Source organism: Neovison vison, chromosome 2 (assembly GCF_020171115.1).
Source record: "Neovison vison isolate M4711 chromosome 2, ASM_NN_V1, whole genome shotgun sequence".
NCBI classification, from domain to species: Eukaryota; Metazoa; Chordata; class Mammalia; order Carnivora; family Mustelidae; genus Neogale; species Neogale vison.
Genome location: NC_058092.1, coordinates 33,717,655 through 33,732,462, shown reverse-complemented (window position 1 = coordinate 33,732,462; position 14,808 = coordinate 33,717,655). Strand labels below are relative to the sequence as shown.

At 46.0% G+C, this 14,808-nt stretch overlaps 3 protein-coding genes across 3 annotated transcripts in view; 1 reads left to right on the top strand and 2 right to left on the bottom strand.

The window, feature by feature from the left end:
• CFAP57 (cilia and flagella associated protein 57) overlaps positions 1 to 5,726 on the bottom strand; it is a 71,840-nt gene extending 66,114 nt beyond the window's left edge. The window contains exon 1 of the mRNA XM_044238005.1: positions 5,570 to 5,726. Coding sequence (XP_044093940.1) covers positions 5,570 to 5,726 — 157 coding nt within the window. The remainder of the gene's footprint in view (positions 1 to 5,569) is intronic.
• LOC122899851 (phosphate carrier protein, mitochondrial-like) lies at positions 1,008 to 2,348 on the bottom strand. Its single transcript, XM_044238002.1, has one exon. It carries the CDS (start codon positions 2,298 to 2,300, stop codon positions 1,215 to 1,217), a length of 1,086 nt encoding a protein of 361 aa, XP_044093937.1. The 5' UTR covers positions 2,301 to 2,348; the 3' UTR covers positions 1,008 to 1,214.
• Positions 5,727 to 6,117: 391 nt separating the features above from the next.
• EBNA1BP2 (EBNA1 binding protein 2) lies at positions 6,118 to 14,260 on the top strand. Its single transcript, XM_044238001.1, has 9 exons — positions 6,118 to 6,393; positions 6,477 to 6,560; positions 6,762 to 6,931; positions 8,040 to 8,163; positions 9,654 to 9,743; positions 11,416 to 11,491; positions 11,901 to 11,994; positions 13,810 to 13,972; positions 14,079 to 14,260. Exons 1-9 carry the CDS (start codon positions 6,328 to 6,330, stop codon positions 14,127 to 14,129), a joined length of 918 nt encoding a protein of 305 aa, XP_044093936.1. The 5' UTR covers positions 6,118 to 6,327; the 3' UTR covers positions 14,130 to 14,260.
• Positions 14,261 to 14,808: the final 548 nt, after the last annotated feature.

The window sequence follows — 14,808 nt, the reverse complement described above, 5'->3', positions numbered from 1 at the left end:
ATGTTATGATGTTCATGGATCCCTTCTTCCATTAATGGTAACAATTAATAAAATGGTCTAAAAAATAAAATGGTAAAAAAAATTGCATTTTATGATCGCATTAGTATAAAGAAGAATGTAATGCAGATTGGGTTTATTATTATTATATTCATTTTCTTGAGTGTCTAAAAGTATTAGCAGCCCAAGCCTCTGTGCCTCCCTCGCTATGTGGAGAAGCCGGCTGGGATTCAAACCCAGGGCGGGGAGGGTGAGTGAGGCGAGGGACAGGCGCTAACCCTGATGCCCTGGGCCCCCTCTGTTGTGCTTTACAACGAGCTGCGGCAAGTCTGGCCAGCAGTAGGACCTCTCTGGAAGGGCTGCAGAGAGTCACTGCGCCTCAGCAAAAAAGCCAGGTTTTAGGTCACTGGCAGCCTTGTGTGAGAGTTTGAACTTCACCATGGAGGCAAATGAAATGCCACAGAGAAATTTTTGGAAGGGGCAGATGTGTGTCATAGAAAGATCACTCTGGCAACTGTGTGAGAGACAGTCTTGGAGGAAGGGAAGCCAGGGAAGGGGGCAGATTATTTAAAAAAGGGAATGGTAGTGACAAGCAATATGAAGGTTGGGACAGGTGATGAGAGAAATGCTAAGTCAGACCCAGTGGTTGCCTGGGTGAGGCCCGGGAAGGAGAGAAACGAGCAATGACTGACATCTGGTGACGGGAAGTAGGGGAGACAGCTGGGAAGGAACACAGGTAGGGGGCAGTTAGGGGTCATGGTGAAGATGACATTTACTGTTTTTTGCTGAAAACATCCCGTCCAAGGATTGTGTGTGTTTGTGTGTGTGTGTTTAAGATTTTATTTATTTATTTGACAGAGAGAGAGCACAAGTGGGCAGAGTGGCAGGCAGAGGGAGAGGAGAAGCAGGCTTTCCGCTGAGCAGGAAGCCCGGTGCGGGACTCCATCCCAGGACCCTGGGATTATGACTTGAGCCAAAGGCAGACGCTTGACCGACTGAGCCACCCAGGTGCCCCAAGAATTTTTTTTTTTTTTTTTTCATGAACAGTTGGGTTTATTTCAACAGTGGGTCTGAAACTCTCGCCTTTGGCAGGAGTACTACAGTAATTATACCAGGAATAGACAATTTCCTACACTGTCAAATATATAAAAGTTCCTCTTGTACTTTCCTCAACACTGATCAACAAGCAGATTCAGTCCACATTTGATTTGATCATTCTACTGAGTTAACCCAAGCTTCTTCTTCAGAGACTCTGGCATTTCAGGTGGAGGAGGGCGAGGGAGCCTGAAGTAGACCTTCACAGAGTCATAGATGAACCACTGTAGTGCAGTCAGAGTGCCAATCATGATGATACGGGCAAAGAGTCCCTTCCATACACCTCTAAATCCAAGTCTCTGAAGGACTTGAGAAGCACTGCTACCTTTCTCCTTATTCAACACAGATACCACAGAATCAGCAGGGTGAGAAACAATTGCACAGAACACTCCAGCTATGTAACCTGCCACAAATGTTACAACCAGTTGCTCTGCCTTTGTACATTCACTTCGGGGCTTGGGAACCACAAACTTGTACAATGCTTCAACAGTACGTTCAAAGCAGGCAAATTTCATCATGGTGTATGGTATCTGTCTCATCCAGAGAGGAGCAACGCCCTTGTAGAATGCTTTTAAGCCTTCTTCCTTATACATTTTGGGAGCTGCATCCCTCAAAGTGTTGGCATAACCTGGCTGGGTTTGAATTCGAACCTTAGCAGCTTCCATAGGAGCCAGGGCAATGTCAGCAAAGAATTCAGCACTGGCAGAAGCAGCCAAATATAGTGATGTGCGCCAGAGATAGGTATTCTCCTCCCCAAGCATGTTGCTATACAAGACTTTGAAAACTTCATAAAAGCCAAACTTGCAGAGCCCCTGCATAGAGTAGCCAATGAAAATTGGAGCCCATCCTTTAGGCAAACCACGAACGCCATCCTCTTTCAGTGTAACTGAGAATCCATTAAATATGCCCTTGTATTTCTGGGGGTCCACCTGCATTCGGCATTTCACTAAATCCAGAGGAACGACAGCAGTGTGTGTCAGACCACAACTTAAGACCCCACCAAAGCCACACAGTGCATAAAACTTCATGGAGCCATATTCGCAACTGTACTCTTCCACAGCGGCTGCTGCCAGATTGCGGGAACGTCGGGGCGGGCCCGGGGGCCCCACGGGGCTGCTGCGGTGGCCCGTGAGGCCATCGTGTACCAGCTGCAGGTGGGGCGCGTTGAAGGGGTTCGCCCGCGCCAGATGCGCCACGGACGAGAACATCTTCTTCCTAAGATGGCGAACACACAACCGCTCCCTCGGAAAGGCTGCGGCTCACCAAGAATTTTGTTTTTATTCATGTTTATTTGGTTCTAGTTTTTTTCTGATTTTTTTTTTTTTTTTTTTTTTTTTACCCTAAAGTCTTTACTTCATGTTGGGTTCAGGATGGTTAAAGGCATGAAGTGAGGGATTTAAGTTGATTCCCATTTTCCAAATACCTCACTAGTTGTCCCAGCAAAGATTACTTTTTTAAAATAGTTTTTTAAAAGATGTTATAAATTTGACAGAGAGGGGGAGAGAGAGAGAGAGAGAAAGAGAAAGAGAGAGCATAAGTGGGCAGAGCTGCTGGCAGAGGGAGAGGGAGAAGCAGGCTCCCCACTGAGCAGGGAGCCCAACACGGGGATCCATCCCAGGACCCCGGCATCATGACCTGAGCCAAAGGCAGATGCTTAACTGACTGAGCCACCCAGGCGCCCGCAGCATAGATTCCTAATGCCACCTTAATGATAAATCAAATTCATTTACATATATAAATATATACACTGGGTTCTGGGATATTTATACCAGCACTACATTATTTTTGTAATCATAGCTTTATCATATATTTGACAATCTGGCAAAGGAGGATCTTAAGGGAAGAGAGGGAGCAAAAAATAAAGGATAAATTCAGATCTGGATATACTGCGTGGGAGCTACACACGGCAGGACATTTAGGTAAGGAGATCTAGCCAAGAGCTTTGTATGATTCTAAAGCTCAAGGACAGGCTGGGGCTGAAAATGCAGATTTGGGGTAAGAGTCATGTGAGAAGCTGAAACTGTAAAAGCATAGATGAGACTGCCTGGAGGAGGCAAAGGAAAATTTCTCCCTCCTTCCTTTTGTGCTCTCACACCAGGGCCATCCCTGGCACAGCATTTGTCCTGCTTATTTCCAAGTCCTGCTCCTTGGAACACATACCTGGTCTGCACAACAACAGTGAGAACCCCTACAGGGTAGGGGCCGTGACTTTCTTGCTCATCCATCCACCCATCCATCCAACCACCCACCCCTCCCACACCCATCCATCCACCCACCCCTCCACCCACCCGTCCAATCACCAGTGCCTGACACCAAACTGGTGCTTGATACGTGTTGGCTGATTGCAGAGCTTGTAAAATGCTTTTGCGCTGTTTTAACCCAGTCGACGACAGACTCCTCCTTGAAATATTTTCACCTCTTGCATGGATCTCCTCCAATCTTTTTGGTTACTCCTTCAAAGACTCTTCAGCTGGCTCTTCCTCGGTTCCCCAGCACTAAATGTAGGAGTGTCCCAGAGGGTACTCTACTGTTTTATAAATACCTTCACCCTTAAGAGGATCTCTGACATTTGAATGATTTTATATTTCATCTCTGTGTGGATGACCTTCAAATTTCTATCACCAGCCTGGACCTCTCTTCCTTGTATCCAGACCTCAAATCAAACTGCTCACTTAATATCTGCATTGCCTCACTAGTGGGCATCCTAATCTTAGCATGTCAAGAAATAACCTCCCCCTACTCTCCACAAAAACCTGACCTTTCTTAAGTCTTTTCTATCACTGTCCCAACTGCCTGCCACCACCCCACTCCAAGCCAGTGTCTCCTCTTACCTGGTCTCCTGCTTCCTCCCTTGCCCCTCCTTAAATCTGTTCTCTATACAGTAGCCACAGAGTCTATTGAGACATAAGTTAGATCCTGTTACTCTGCTCAGAATGCCCCCATGACTTCCTACTTTATCAGAGTAAGAGCCTTTAACCTACAAAGCCCTAGTACTTCTCCAACTGGCCTCCCCCTCCCTACTCCTCCATTGACTCCATTCCAGCCACACTGGCCTCCTTGCTAGTCCCCTAACGCACTAAGCACCCTCCTAACTCAGAGCCTAAAAGGTGAAAGGAAAAAGTATAAAGTATAAGAGAGACAATATAGGAGGATATATTAATAATCTTGAGGTAGGGAAGAATTCTTGAACAAGTCACAGGAAAAAGGCTGATAAATTTTACTTCATTAAAACTAAGGATGTCTTAAGTCAATCAGAGAAAGACAATTATCATATGATCTCCCTGATATGAGGAAGTTGAGAGGCAACGTGGGGGGTTTGGAGGGTAGCAAAGGAATAAATGAAACAAGATGGGATTGGGAGGGAGACAAACCATAAGAGACTCTTAATCTCACAAAACAAACTGAGGGTTGCCGGGGGGAGGGGCTAGGGAGAGGGTGGCTGGGTGATGGACATTGGGGAAGGTATATGCTATGGTGAGTGCTGTGAAGTGTAAACCTGGTTATTCACAGACCTGTAACCCTGGGGCAAATAATACATTATATGTTAATTAAAAAATTTAAAAATTTTGGGGCGTGTGGGTGGCTCAGTGGGTTAAGCCTCTCTCTGCCTTCTGCTCAGGTCATGATCTCAGGGTCCTGGGATCGAGTCCCACATCGGGGGTCTCTGCTCAGCAGGGAGCCTGCTTCTCTCTCTCTCTCTCTGCCTGTCTCTCTGCCTACTTGTGATCTCTCTCTGTCAAATAAACAAATAAAATCTTAAAAAAAGGAAATTGTTTAAAAAATTAAAATTAAAAAAAAAAAACCAAAAAACTAAGGATTTCTGTTCATCAAGATACCATACAAAAGGAGAAAACACAAGCCCCAAAGTGGGAGAAATTCTATAGAGTATATAAAATGTGCCCATAAATTAATAAGAAAATTACCAAAAAGAGAGAGAGAGAGATGGGTAAAAGAGTCGAACAGGACATTCACACAAGACTAAAAGGAATGGCCCATAAACAGGTGACAAGCGATTCATCCTCATTAGTAGCAGAGAAATGCACACTAAAACTACAACAAGATACTCTTTCTCAACCACTAGCTTAGCAAAGAATTAGGAAGTTGGACAATGCTAAAGGTTGGAGGCCAGGAAGGAATGGCAACTCTCATGCCCCCTGGTGGAAGTGTAAATTGGTACTAGCGCATTACCCAGTAATTTTAGTCCTGGCTGCATGCCCTGCAGAATCTGCACAAGCGGAGGAGCATGGACAAAAGAAGAAACTTTACAGTGGCACGCTTCGTAATAGCAAAAAACTATTGTTTCCCAAGTGTCCATCCACACTAGAATGGATAAACATATTTGAGACATCCGATTCATATGATGGAGCACGTATATTTAAGTTGGCCGAAAACCTTTCCTTTCAGTACTCTCGTTGGGTTTATGGGGTCATATCTGGCTCCTACGGTTAATGTGTGTCAGGATGGAAAGGGTTTTTACCTGGAATGAATTTTTGCCACTTCTGGTCCACATTGTATTTCACACAGTGATTTCCTGAAGGAAATATAATGATCTGCTCATCGAAGAAGAAGATATTGTTGGCCACGTGGGATCGAAGACCAAAAACATGCAGCGACTGAGCCACCACGGTCGACATGGTAACCGACAAAGTTCTGCTGAACATCACGCGCGCTGGTAAGGGCGGAGACCCGCCCCGCCCCTCCGTCCGGCCCCTGGCCCCGCCCCGACAAGGCCCCGCCCCAACCCGCCCCCCAACCCCGCCCCGGAGCCCTCCTCCGCTCCCCCCGCCCCTCCAGCGCCCCCCTCACGCCCTTTTGCCCGGGCTCCTGCTTCTCCCTCTCCTTCGCTCCTCCTGGCCCCCTGCTTCTGCAGACGACCCCCAGCTACGCGCTCCCACCTTTCGCTCTTTCGCTCCGGATCACCAGACTACTCGTGTATCCAGCGGTAGAACTCCTACGGGTCCCAAGCAATCCTGTCTCTCTCAGACGCCGGGGTGGTTCCTATAGCAACGGCAAACCGGAAGTGTGATTCTGCAGCCGGAAGCGGAAGTCCCGGTCGAAAAGATCAGCAGCTGCGGAGAACAGTGGTTGCAGGTGCCGCTCTGGTCCACGTGGGCCGCGGTGTGAGAGCACCGGGTGGGGACAGGCAGTCGCGGCTAGAGGCGCCACTGGTCGGCCGAGCGGGCCTCGGGCCATCCGGCGAGTTAGAGTAGCGTGGACGCGCGCACTCGCTGGGACATGGACACTCCCCCGCTGTCAGGTTCGGACTCGGATTCTGATGATTCTCTGGTCACAGACCGAGAGGTAGGTGTCAGCCGGGCTCGCGGGGCTGGGCGCGGGAGAAGGTCCTCACTCCCCCGGTGCTGACTGCCCACTGTGCTCTGCAGTTGCAGGATGCGTTTTCCCGGGGACTCCTGAAGCCAGGCCTCAATGTCGTGCTGGAGGGGCCGAAGAAGGCTGTGAACGACGTGGTGAGCTTGGGCGCCTGGCGGGGGTCCTGGGACTCGGGATGCTCATGAGACACTGTTCTGCTTCTCAGGCGGAGTTCTTGTCCCAGAGAAGACTCAGCCTGCGCAGTGCCAGGAGGGTCAATTCCCGACCCCGTTGTGGGGGTTAGGGCTTTGTCCGTTGGCCTGTATCCTTGATGCTGGCTCTGTGTCTGGATTTCCTAGAGTGGCCTGAAGCAGTGTTTGGCTGAATTCAAGCGGGATCTGGAGTGGGTTGAAAGGCTTGATGTGACCCTGGGTCCCGTGCCGGAAGTCAGTGGACCTCTGTCAACACCTCAGAATAAGGATCAGAAAGCTGTTGATCCAGAAGATGACTTCCAGCGGGAGATGAGCTTGTATGTTTGTTTTCAGGTGTGGGAATTATGGGTCCCTGTGCTAGGGGTGGGGGGTGGGAGGGAAGTAGTGTACCTGTACTCCTCGGAAGTTGTCATAAGCCTGAGAGTAAGAAAGAGGGCTTCTTTATATTCAAAAAAGCTAAGGAGATTGTGCGTGGTTGAGACAAGAGCCTGCTTGGTCCACCAGTTATAATTCAAAGTCCAGTTTATTTTTAAATTTTATTTCGATGTATTTAGTTTTAGAGTTACTTTGTACTTTCAGTTATTTTAACAAAAACTTGCTTCTGGTAGGTTCTTATGTGAACTTTTTCCAGTGACTACTTAAGAATTCATAATTGATATTAGTTTGTAAGTTGTTGGGTACTTTTATTTTTTTTTAAACCACATTGTTTTTTTTTTTTTTAATTTTTGTTTATTTATTTATTTGACACAGAGAGAGAGATCACAAGTAGGCAGAGAGGCAGGCAGAGAGAGAGGGGGAAGCAGGCTCCCTGTGGAGCAGAGAGGCAGATGTGGGGCTCCATCCCAGGACCCTGAGATCATGACCTGAGCTGAAGGCAAAGGCTTAACCCACTGAGCCACCCAGGTACCTCTTAATGGGTACTTTCAGTGCGGTCACTCTCTCTCTCTCTCTCTTTTTTTTTTTTAAATTTTATTTATTTATTTGATAGAGAAGAGATCACAAGTAGGCAGAGAGGCAGGCAGAGAAAGGGAGAAGCAAGCTCCCCGCTGAGCAAAGAGCCTGATGCAGAGCTCAGTTTCAGGACCCTGAGGTCATGACCTGAGCTGAAGGCAGAGGCTTTAACCCACTGAGCCACCCAAGTGGCTCAAGTGTGGTCACTCTTTTAAATGAAATTTTTTTTTAGCAGAATTCCCCTTCCTCTTTAAAGAGTGCATGGCTAAATTTCTCCTAGATACCAAGTAAAAGAGGTTTTATTGCATTTGTGTGTGTGTTCTTGCTGGTGGAAGTCAGATCTTGAGAATTTTTCTGATCATGGATAACTCTGAGGTTATCTTTGTCAGATAGGCAAGTGAGAAGGAATAGAAGGTCTCTCTCTCTTAGCTTATTGCCCAGTTTGTCCCGTATCACACTGTCCTCCATCCTCAGCTACCGGCAGGCCCAGGCTGCAGTGTTGGCAGTATTACCCCGCCTCCATCAGCTCAAAGTCCCTACGAAGAGGCCCACTGACTATTTTGCAGAGATGGCCAAGTCTGATCAACAGATGCAGAAGGTAAGACACAAAGGTTTCCTCTGGAAAGCGAAGACTTTATACTTAAGTGTGGGTAGCTGACTTACCTCTTGTAACTTTTTTTTCCAAGATTTTATTTATTTATTTGACAGGGAGGGAGAGACAGTGAGCACAAGCAGGGGGAGCGGCAGGCAGAAGGAGAGGGAGAAGCAAGCTCCCTACTGAGCAGGGGGCTAAGTGGGGCTCAAGCCCAGGACTCTGGGATCATGACTTGAGCCGAAGGCTGACGGTTAATTGACTGAGCCACCCAGGCACCTCATCTCTTACAATATTTTAAATATTACAATATTTTTTTAAATTTTTAATTTTTAAAAAATTTTATTTATTTATTTATTTGGAAGACGGAGAGAGTGAGTGAGGGAGAGAGAGCACAAGCCAGGCGGAAAGGCAGAGGGAGAAGCAGACTCCCTGTGGAGCAGGGAAGCCAGGTACAGGGCTCAATCCCAGAACCCTGGCATCATGACCTGAGCTGAAGGCAGACGTTCAACCAACTGAGCCACCCAGGTGCCCCTCCTACTACGTTTAAAAAGACTAAGCCCTATAATAGGGAAGTGGTTGTCAGAGGACAGTTACTAGAACTTCTACTTCAGACTCATGCCAGTCACCGCCAATTAGAAAAACATAAGGATGATTTTTTCCCCCTAATTTAAACATTTAAGGGAAGGAGAAGTACTATAAGAACTGTGGTTTCAGAGATAAAGATGGCCTTTTGCATTTCCTAGCTGGTGTGGTCATGGCATGGTGTGTAGAATAAACACACTTCTTGTTCTGCCATTGTCACGGGCTGGGACTATAACTTGTAAACAGTTCCTTTTTTTCTGGGCCTCAGTGTTCTCTAAGATGAGGGACTAATTAATATCAGATGTAATATAGTTTCCAGTTAGATAGAACTTGGCCCTCATTTAACTTTGGGAGGAAGAGAATTGCCAGAATTTAATCCAAGATCTCTTCCAATAGTTGGGTCTCTGGATTTTAGGGAACTCTTGTCCCAGTGGTACTTGGGGAAGCTAATTTAGAGATGAGCTCAGACACATTTCTGTACACTTATCCTGACAAGTGCTTACCCTTTGACTGAAATGGCTGATCTGATGGAAGAGGCTGGGTACCGGATACTGGTTTGAGTTTTTGACATGTATCTTGTATATTGGAGAAGGGAACTGAGGCTGCATGCTGGTTTCACGAGTCTGCAGACAGTAGGGTTGGGGAGAAGTTCGTTTCTCCTGGCAAAATGCAAGCTGGCAGCTTTGCGTAACAGAACAAACAGCACACTGAGATTGGGAAGGTCCCTTTCAGGTTCTACCGCTGATGCTTTCGGTATCTTGGACAAAGTGTTCAGCCTTTGGGCCTCTTGTCCAAGTTTCCTTTGAGCCCTAGTTTGCAGAACTGGGAAGATCTGGTCCCGCTCCAGTGCACCCTAAATAGTGGTCGGGCCAGACTCAAATAACATAAGCTGACAACATTTTGTGTTTTAGATTCGACAGAAGCTGCAGGCTAAACAGGCGGCCATGGAGAAGTCTGAAAAGGCGAAGCAACTGCGGGCGCTTAGGAAATACGGGAAGAAGGTGAGAAGGAGAGTGTGCGGGCTTAGAACGAGTATCCATCAGGCTGGGGTGCCGGGGTCAGATCTGGTTCCGTGCCGTGTGTGTGTGTTCCGTCTTGTGTTGATAATCTCTCCTCAAAGAGGCCGTCTGTGCTTGGATATAAACACCATCTTTCCTTGACACCAAGGTCTCAAGGGAGGGGCGGTTGGCAGGGGGTGGTGGGGGGGGCATGGTCACTGCTGGGAAATAATTCATTTTGCTGGGCTTCATTGGCACGTCTGTGCAGTGAAGGGGTGGGTCCAGACCGGTGGGGTCCAAACCTGACCTCATAGCATAATCACCTGGGGAAATCTTTCAAAACAGATTTCTAGGCTTCAGAATGTTTGGGAATCTGTGTGTATTGTCTTCCCTTCCCCCAAAAACTTCTCATGTGATTCTGAAATGCATCCAGCATTGGAGAATCACTGGTCTGGATAACTGAATAGCCCTTCAAAGAACCATATTATTGATTGTCATCCAACTGAGGAGAAAAATGGCTCCTGTGTGCTTGACCAATGGATGTCTGAGTTCTACCGTAAAATCTAGGGAAACCCTTCTTTTTTTTTTCCTTTATTTCATGGCCATTTAGGAAAGAAGATGACAGGAGTTAAAGTCAGGGTTGTGGGAAGAAGTGAGTGTGGGGAGGATCAGCGCGAGTGTTCAGCCTTTGTCAACATTTTGGGCATAAACGTTCATGGTCTGGGGTGCTGAGCTGCTCTCCATATTGGAGTTACGTCATTGACAGGTCCTCCGAGGAGTAAGAGTAGATCATCATCCTGTTCTTTGCAGAAGGGCAGCTGTGCATGTATTGTATCGATCTGGTGGTTGACAGCTGAGGTCAACTCAAAGACCTGGGTAGTTGGCAGTAACAGAACCCAACTGATCAAAGGGAAAGACAACTTTTACTTGGGCCTATTAACTCATCGTTTGTAATTCAAAGAAATGTCATGGCAGTGGTTCTCAACTGGGGATAATTTTGCCTTACCAGGGAACATTTAGCAATGCCTGGAGACATCTTTGGTGTCATGTCTCGAGGGGGAGGGTGCTACTTGCATCTAGTGGGTAGACAGCAGGGAAGCTGCTAGGTGTCCTACAATGCCCAGGACAGGCCGTCCACCGCCCAGTAAAGAGTGATCCTGTCCAAGTGATCAGTAGAATTGATATTGAGAAACCCTGCTTTCGAGTGGAATCATCTGCTTTTATCCTTACGGCTAGTTTTCTTTTTCTTTTTTTTTTTTTTTGCAAGATTGTTTCTGTTGATACTTTCTTGCTTACTAACGGTAGGGGCTAGATACTTAATCTGAGAATTGGATGTAGGCCTAGATCTAGATGTAAAACTAGACCTAGTTTTGTAGGTAGGATTGTGGAATGGGGTAAGAGTGCAGACTCCGGGGTGTGAATTCAGCTGTGTACTTTCTCACTGTGTGACTCACACAAGTTACTCTCTGTGCTTCATTTTCGGGGGGGTGATAGGAATTTCTACTTCACAGGGTAGTTGAGGAGATAAACTAAGTATGTACTTAGAGCCTTAACATAGTTATGGCACACAGTAAAAGTTCAGTGGGGATAGCACAGCATTGTTACCAAGATGATGGAGACACTCAAGGGGATGATGGTCTGGAGTGGGTGTGACAGCCCTGTGTTCATGTCCCAGGTGCAAACAGAGGTTCTTCAGAAGAGGCAGCGAGAGAAAACACATATGATGAATGCCATTAAGAAATATCAGAAAGGTCAGTATACCTCCCGTCTAAGGATACAGGAGAGTGAGGGCAGCTGCTGATTTTAACACCTGTTGCTGTAAAGCCTTGATTGATTTCAAACCGTTGGACCTAAAGTTTGGGACAGCATGGGGAGCAGAATGTGCCTCTTAAAATTGATTTAGCAAGTAACAACCTTCTTTGGAAGCTTCAGCTTTTCTTAAAATGTTTTGGTGCTGGAGTGCCTGGGTGGTTCAGTCGGCTGAGGGTCTGCTGCTTAGGTCATGATCCTGGGGTCCTTGGATCGAGCCCCACATTAGGGCTATGTGCTATGCTTGTTTGTGCTATGCTTGTTCTCGCTCTCTCTGTGTCAAATAAATAAATAAAATCTTCAAAAAAATAAAATGTGTTGGTGCTCATCAAAGTACCTGTTCACCCCTAGGCTTTTCTGATAAACTGGATTTCCTTGAGGGGGATCAGAAGCCTGTTGCACGGAGAACGAAGGAAGGAGCAAAAGGCCAGCAGATGAAGAAGGGGTATGAGGGGTTTTGCTTTGGCTTTGTGGTGGGTACTGGGCAAGCAGTCTGAGCACAGTGGGGAACTCCCCAGGAGTGGGCTCAGAGCTGAGAGAGCACAGTGCTGCCTGTGGCCAAGGCTTATGGGCCTTTGGGATGGTCTTTTTAGCCCTATCAGTCTTGGAAGGTTAAAGTAGGGTGACTTAGGGGGCGCTTGGCTGGCTCAGTCAGTAGAGCATTTGACTCTTGATCTTGGGGTCATGAGTTTAAGTCCCACGTTGGACATAGAGCTTACTTTAAAAAATAATTAGCTACACAACAACAACAAAACCCTGAAGTAGGGTGATCTAAGGACTTGGCACATTTTAAGTGAATACTCAGTAAAAGTTGATTCTACATCTCACGGTATGATGGTTTGGAGTATAGACCTAGGGTTCGGGTCTAGAGTTTGGCATTTTGTGTAGCTTTGAGCAAGTTACTTGACCTTCCTAAATATTAGTTGCCTTATCTGTGAAAATGAGAAAATAGTATGCCCTCATAGCATTATGCAGATTTAAAAGGTCTAATGGTGGATATTATTATTTTCTTCTTAGTTTACCTTTATGCATCCCTGGACACCAGGCCTGGGGGAAATGATAATTTCTGTAGAATATATTAATGCCATGATAAAGGCATTTAAGACATAGTGCAGAAGCACATTTTAGAAATAGCTGACCTGGTCTGGAGATCAGGGTGTGAGGATGGCTCTTTGGAGGAGGGTCCCACCCGAGCCTAGTCTGAAGGATAAGCAAGAAGAATTAACCAGAAGAATAGGAGAGACACAGGTTTCAGCTTCAAGAATGAAGAATGCAAATGAGCAGAAGCATAGAGTTGAGAGCAGCAGGTTTGTGTATGAGGAATAGCAAGCATCTGGTACTGCGGGGAGCGCAGTGTGGGGCAGTCTCGGAGAGGTGAGCTGTAGCTGGAGGGGTGCCTGGGCTAAGTCACAGATGCAGTGTTTGCCTTGTTCCGAAGCTTGGGTTTTATCCAGTAGGCAGTGAGGGAGACCTTGATAGCTTTACTCAAAATAATGAGCGGGTCATAGTCATGCGTTTGAAAAAATGTAGTGGTACTTGTGCAAAGGATGGACTTGAGGGAGGCAGGAAACTGACTAGGGGACTACTACAGAGTCCAGAGAGCAATGATAACGAGCTGAAGGTGGTAACAGGCAGAGAAGAGAAAACGGGTTGAAATATTTAAGAAGTTAAATTAGCAGCACTCCGTAATTGTGTTGGGTATAGAGAGTGAAAGAGGGAAAAATCAAGGCTGGTGCCCAGGTTTCTAGCCTGGGAGGCTGGACTAGGTGGGAGGACCACCATCCTTGAGTCAGTGTTCATATACAGGAGGTGAAACCAGGCTAGGAAGGGAGATGGCATGTGATTTTGGATATGCTGAATTTGAGCTTCCTACGGGATGACCAGTTTTAAAATATATTACATTTGAATGTTAACTTGTATGTACTATCCTTGAAAGGAGTAGAAACATCTGAGAATGATCTAGCAAGAGTTCGTTAAAATAGAAGAAGCTTTCCAGAGATAAATGTTGAGCCACAAGATACATATGGATCCTTTCTTGGTTCTTGTTTTGTTTTCGTGCTCTAGTAGTTAAAATCATAAGTAGATGGGCTTGCCTGGGGAGTTTTTAGAGTTAAGGGTGTAGGGCCAGGGATGAGATTCTGGGTAACTGTAACATGTAAGAGCTTTTGCTTCTAGACTGGAAAATAAGGGTATGGTGGGCCATGGGAATCATCAGGATTTGCAGTGCCATGGGTGACCGGTAAGCCTGCTTTTTTTCCAGGCCCAACGCTAAGCGGCGGTATAAAAACCAGAAGTTTGGTTTTGGTGGAAAGAAGAAAGGCTCCAAGTGGAACACTCGTGAGAGCTATGATGATGTATCCAGCTTCCGGGCCAAGACAGCTCATGGCAAGGGCCTCAAGAGACCTGGGAAGAAAGGATCAAATGTAAGTGAGCCATGGGTCCTATCCCATACCTACCTGCACCCTTCCCTTTCTTAGGGCAGAAGGCCAAGTTGCTGTGTGATCACCTGTGGTATTTCTTTTTCTGTAGAAGAGGCCTGGGAAACGGACAAGAGAGAAAATGAAGAGCAGAGCACACTAAACAGCATCTTCATACACAAAGAACCAAGAAAAGGGGTTGCAGGCTTGGGGTTTCACTAGACAGTTGTATTTCTTCTGTTGGGATATTTTTGTAAAAAGTTTTTCCAATAAACTAAACAATTTTCAAAGAAACATAGAATCTTGGTTAAAAACTCAGTAATAAAAGGTGGAAAAGTTACTTTTACATATTAAGTAAGATTGCTATTTATTGTGATTATTTAGGTTTTGAGTCCAAATTGCTGTTCCTTTATGATAGATGAAGATTTAACTTAGACCTCCCTCGTCCTAATTAATTGTATCATGATTTTAGATAAATCAGGAGTCAGTGGTTATATCATTGTGACTGTTTAAATACCTTCATTGTCAGCCAGATGTACTAGGATAAAATTTCTTTTGTGGTACAGCTTTTAGGTTTTCCTTGAGTTAATTATTACTTTGTATTTTTTCTGTGTGCCTAATTTTCCTTGTAGATCCTTATTTTTCCCTAGACACATGTCATTTTATCCACTTTATAATTTCCTGCTCCAACCTAGGTCTGTCATACAGCTCTCACCCTGTCTCTTCTAGACCATTTAGACTGGTCTGTTTCCTGGATCCCATTCCCATCTTAGCTTATGCCTTCTTTTTCTATGTACCGTCTTTTAGTATCTTCCTAGGAAAGAGAACTTTGGGACTCCTAC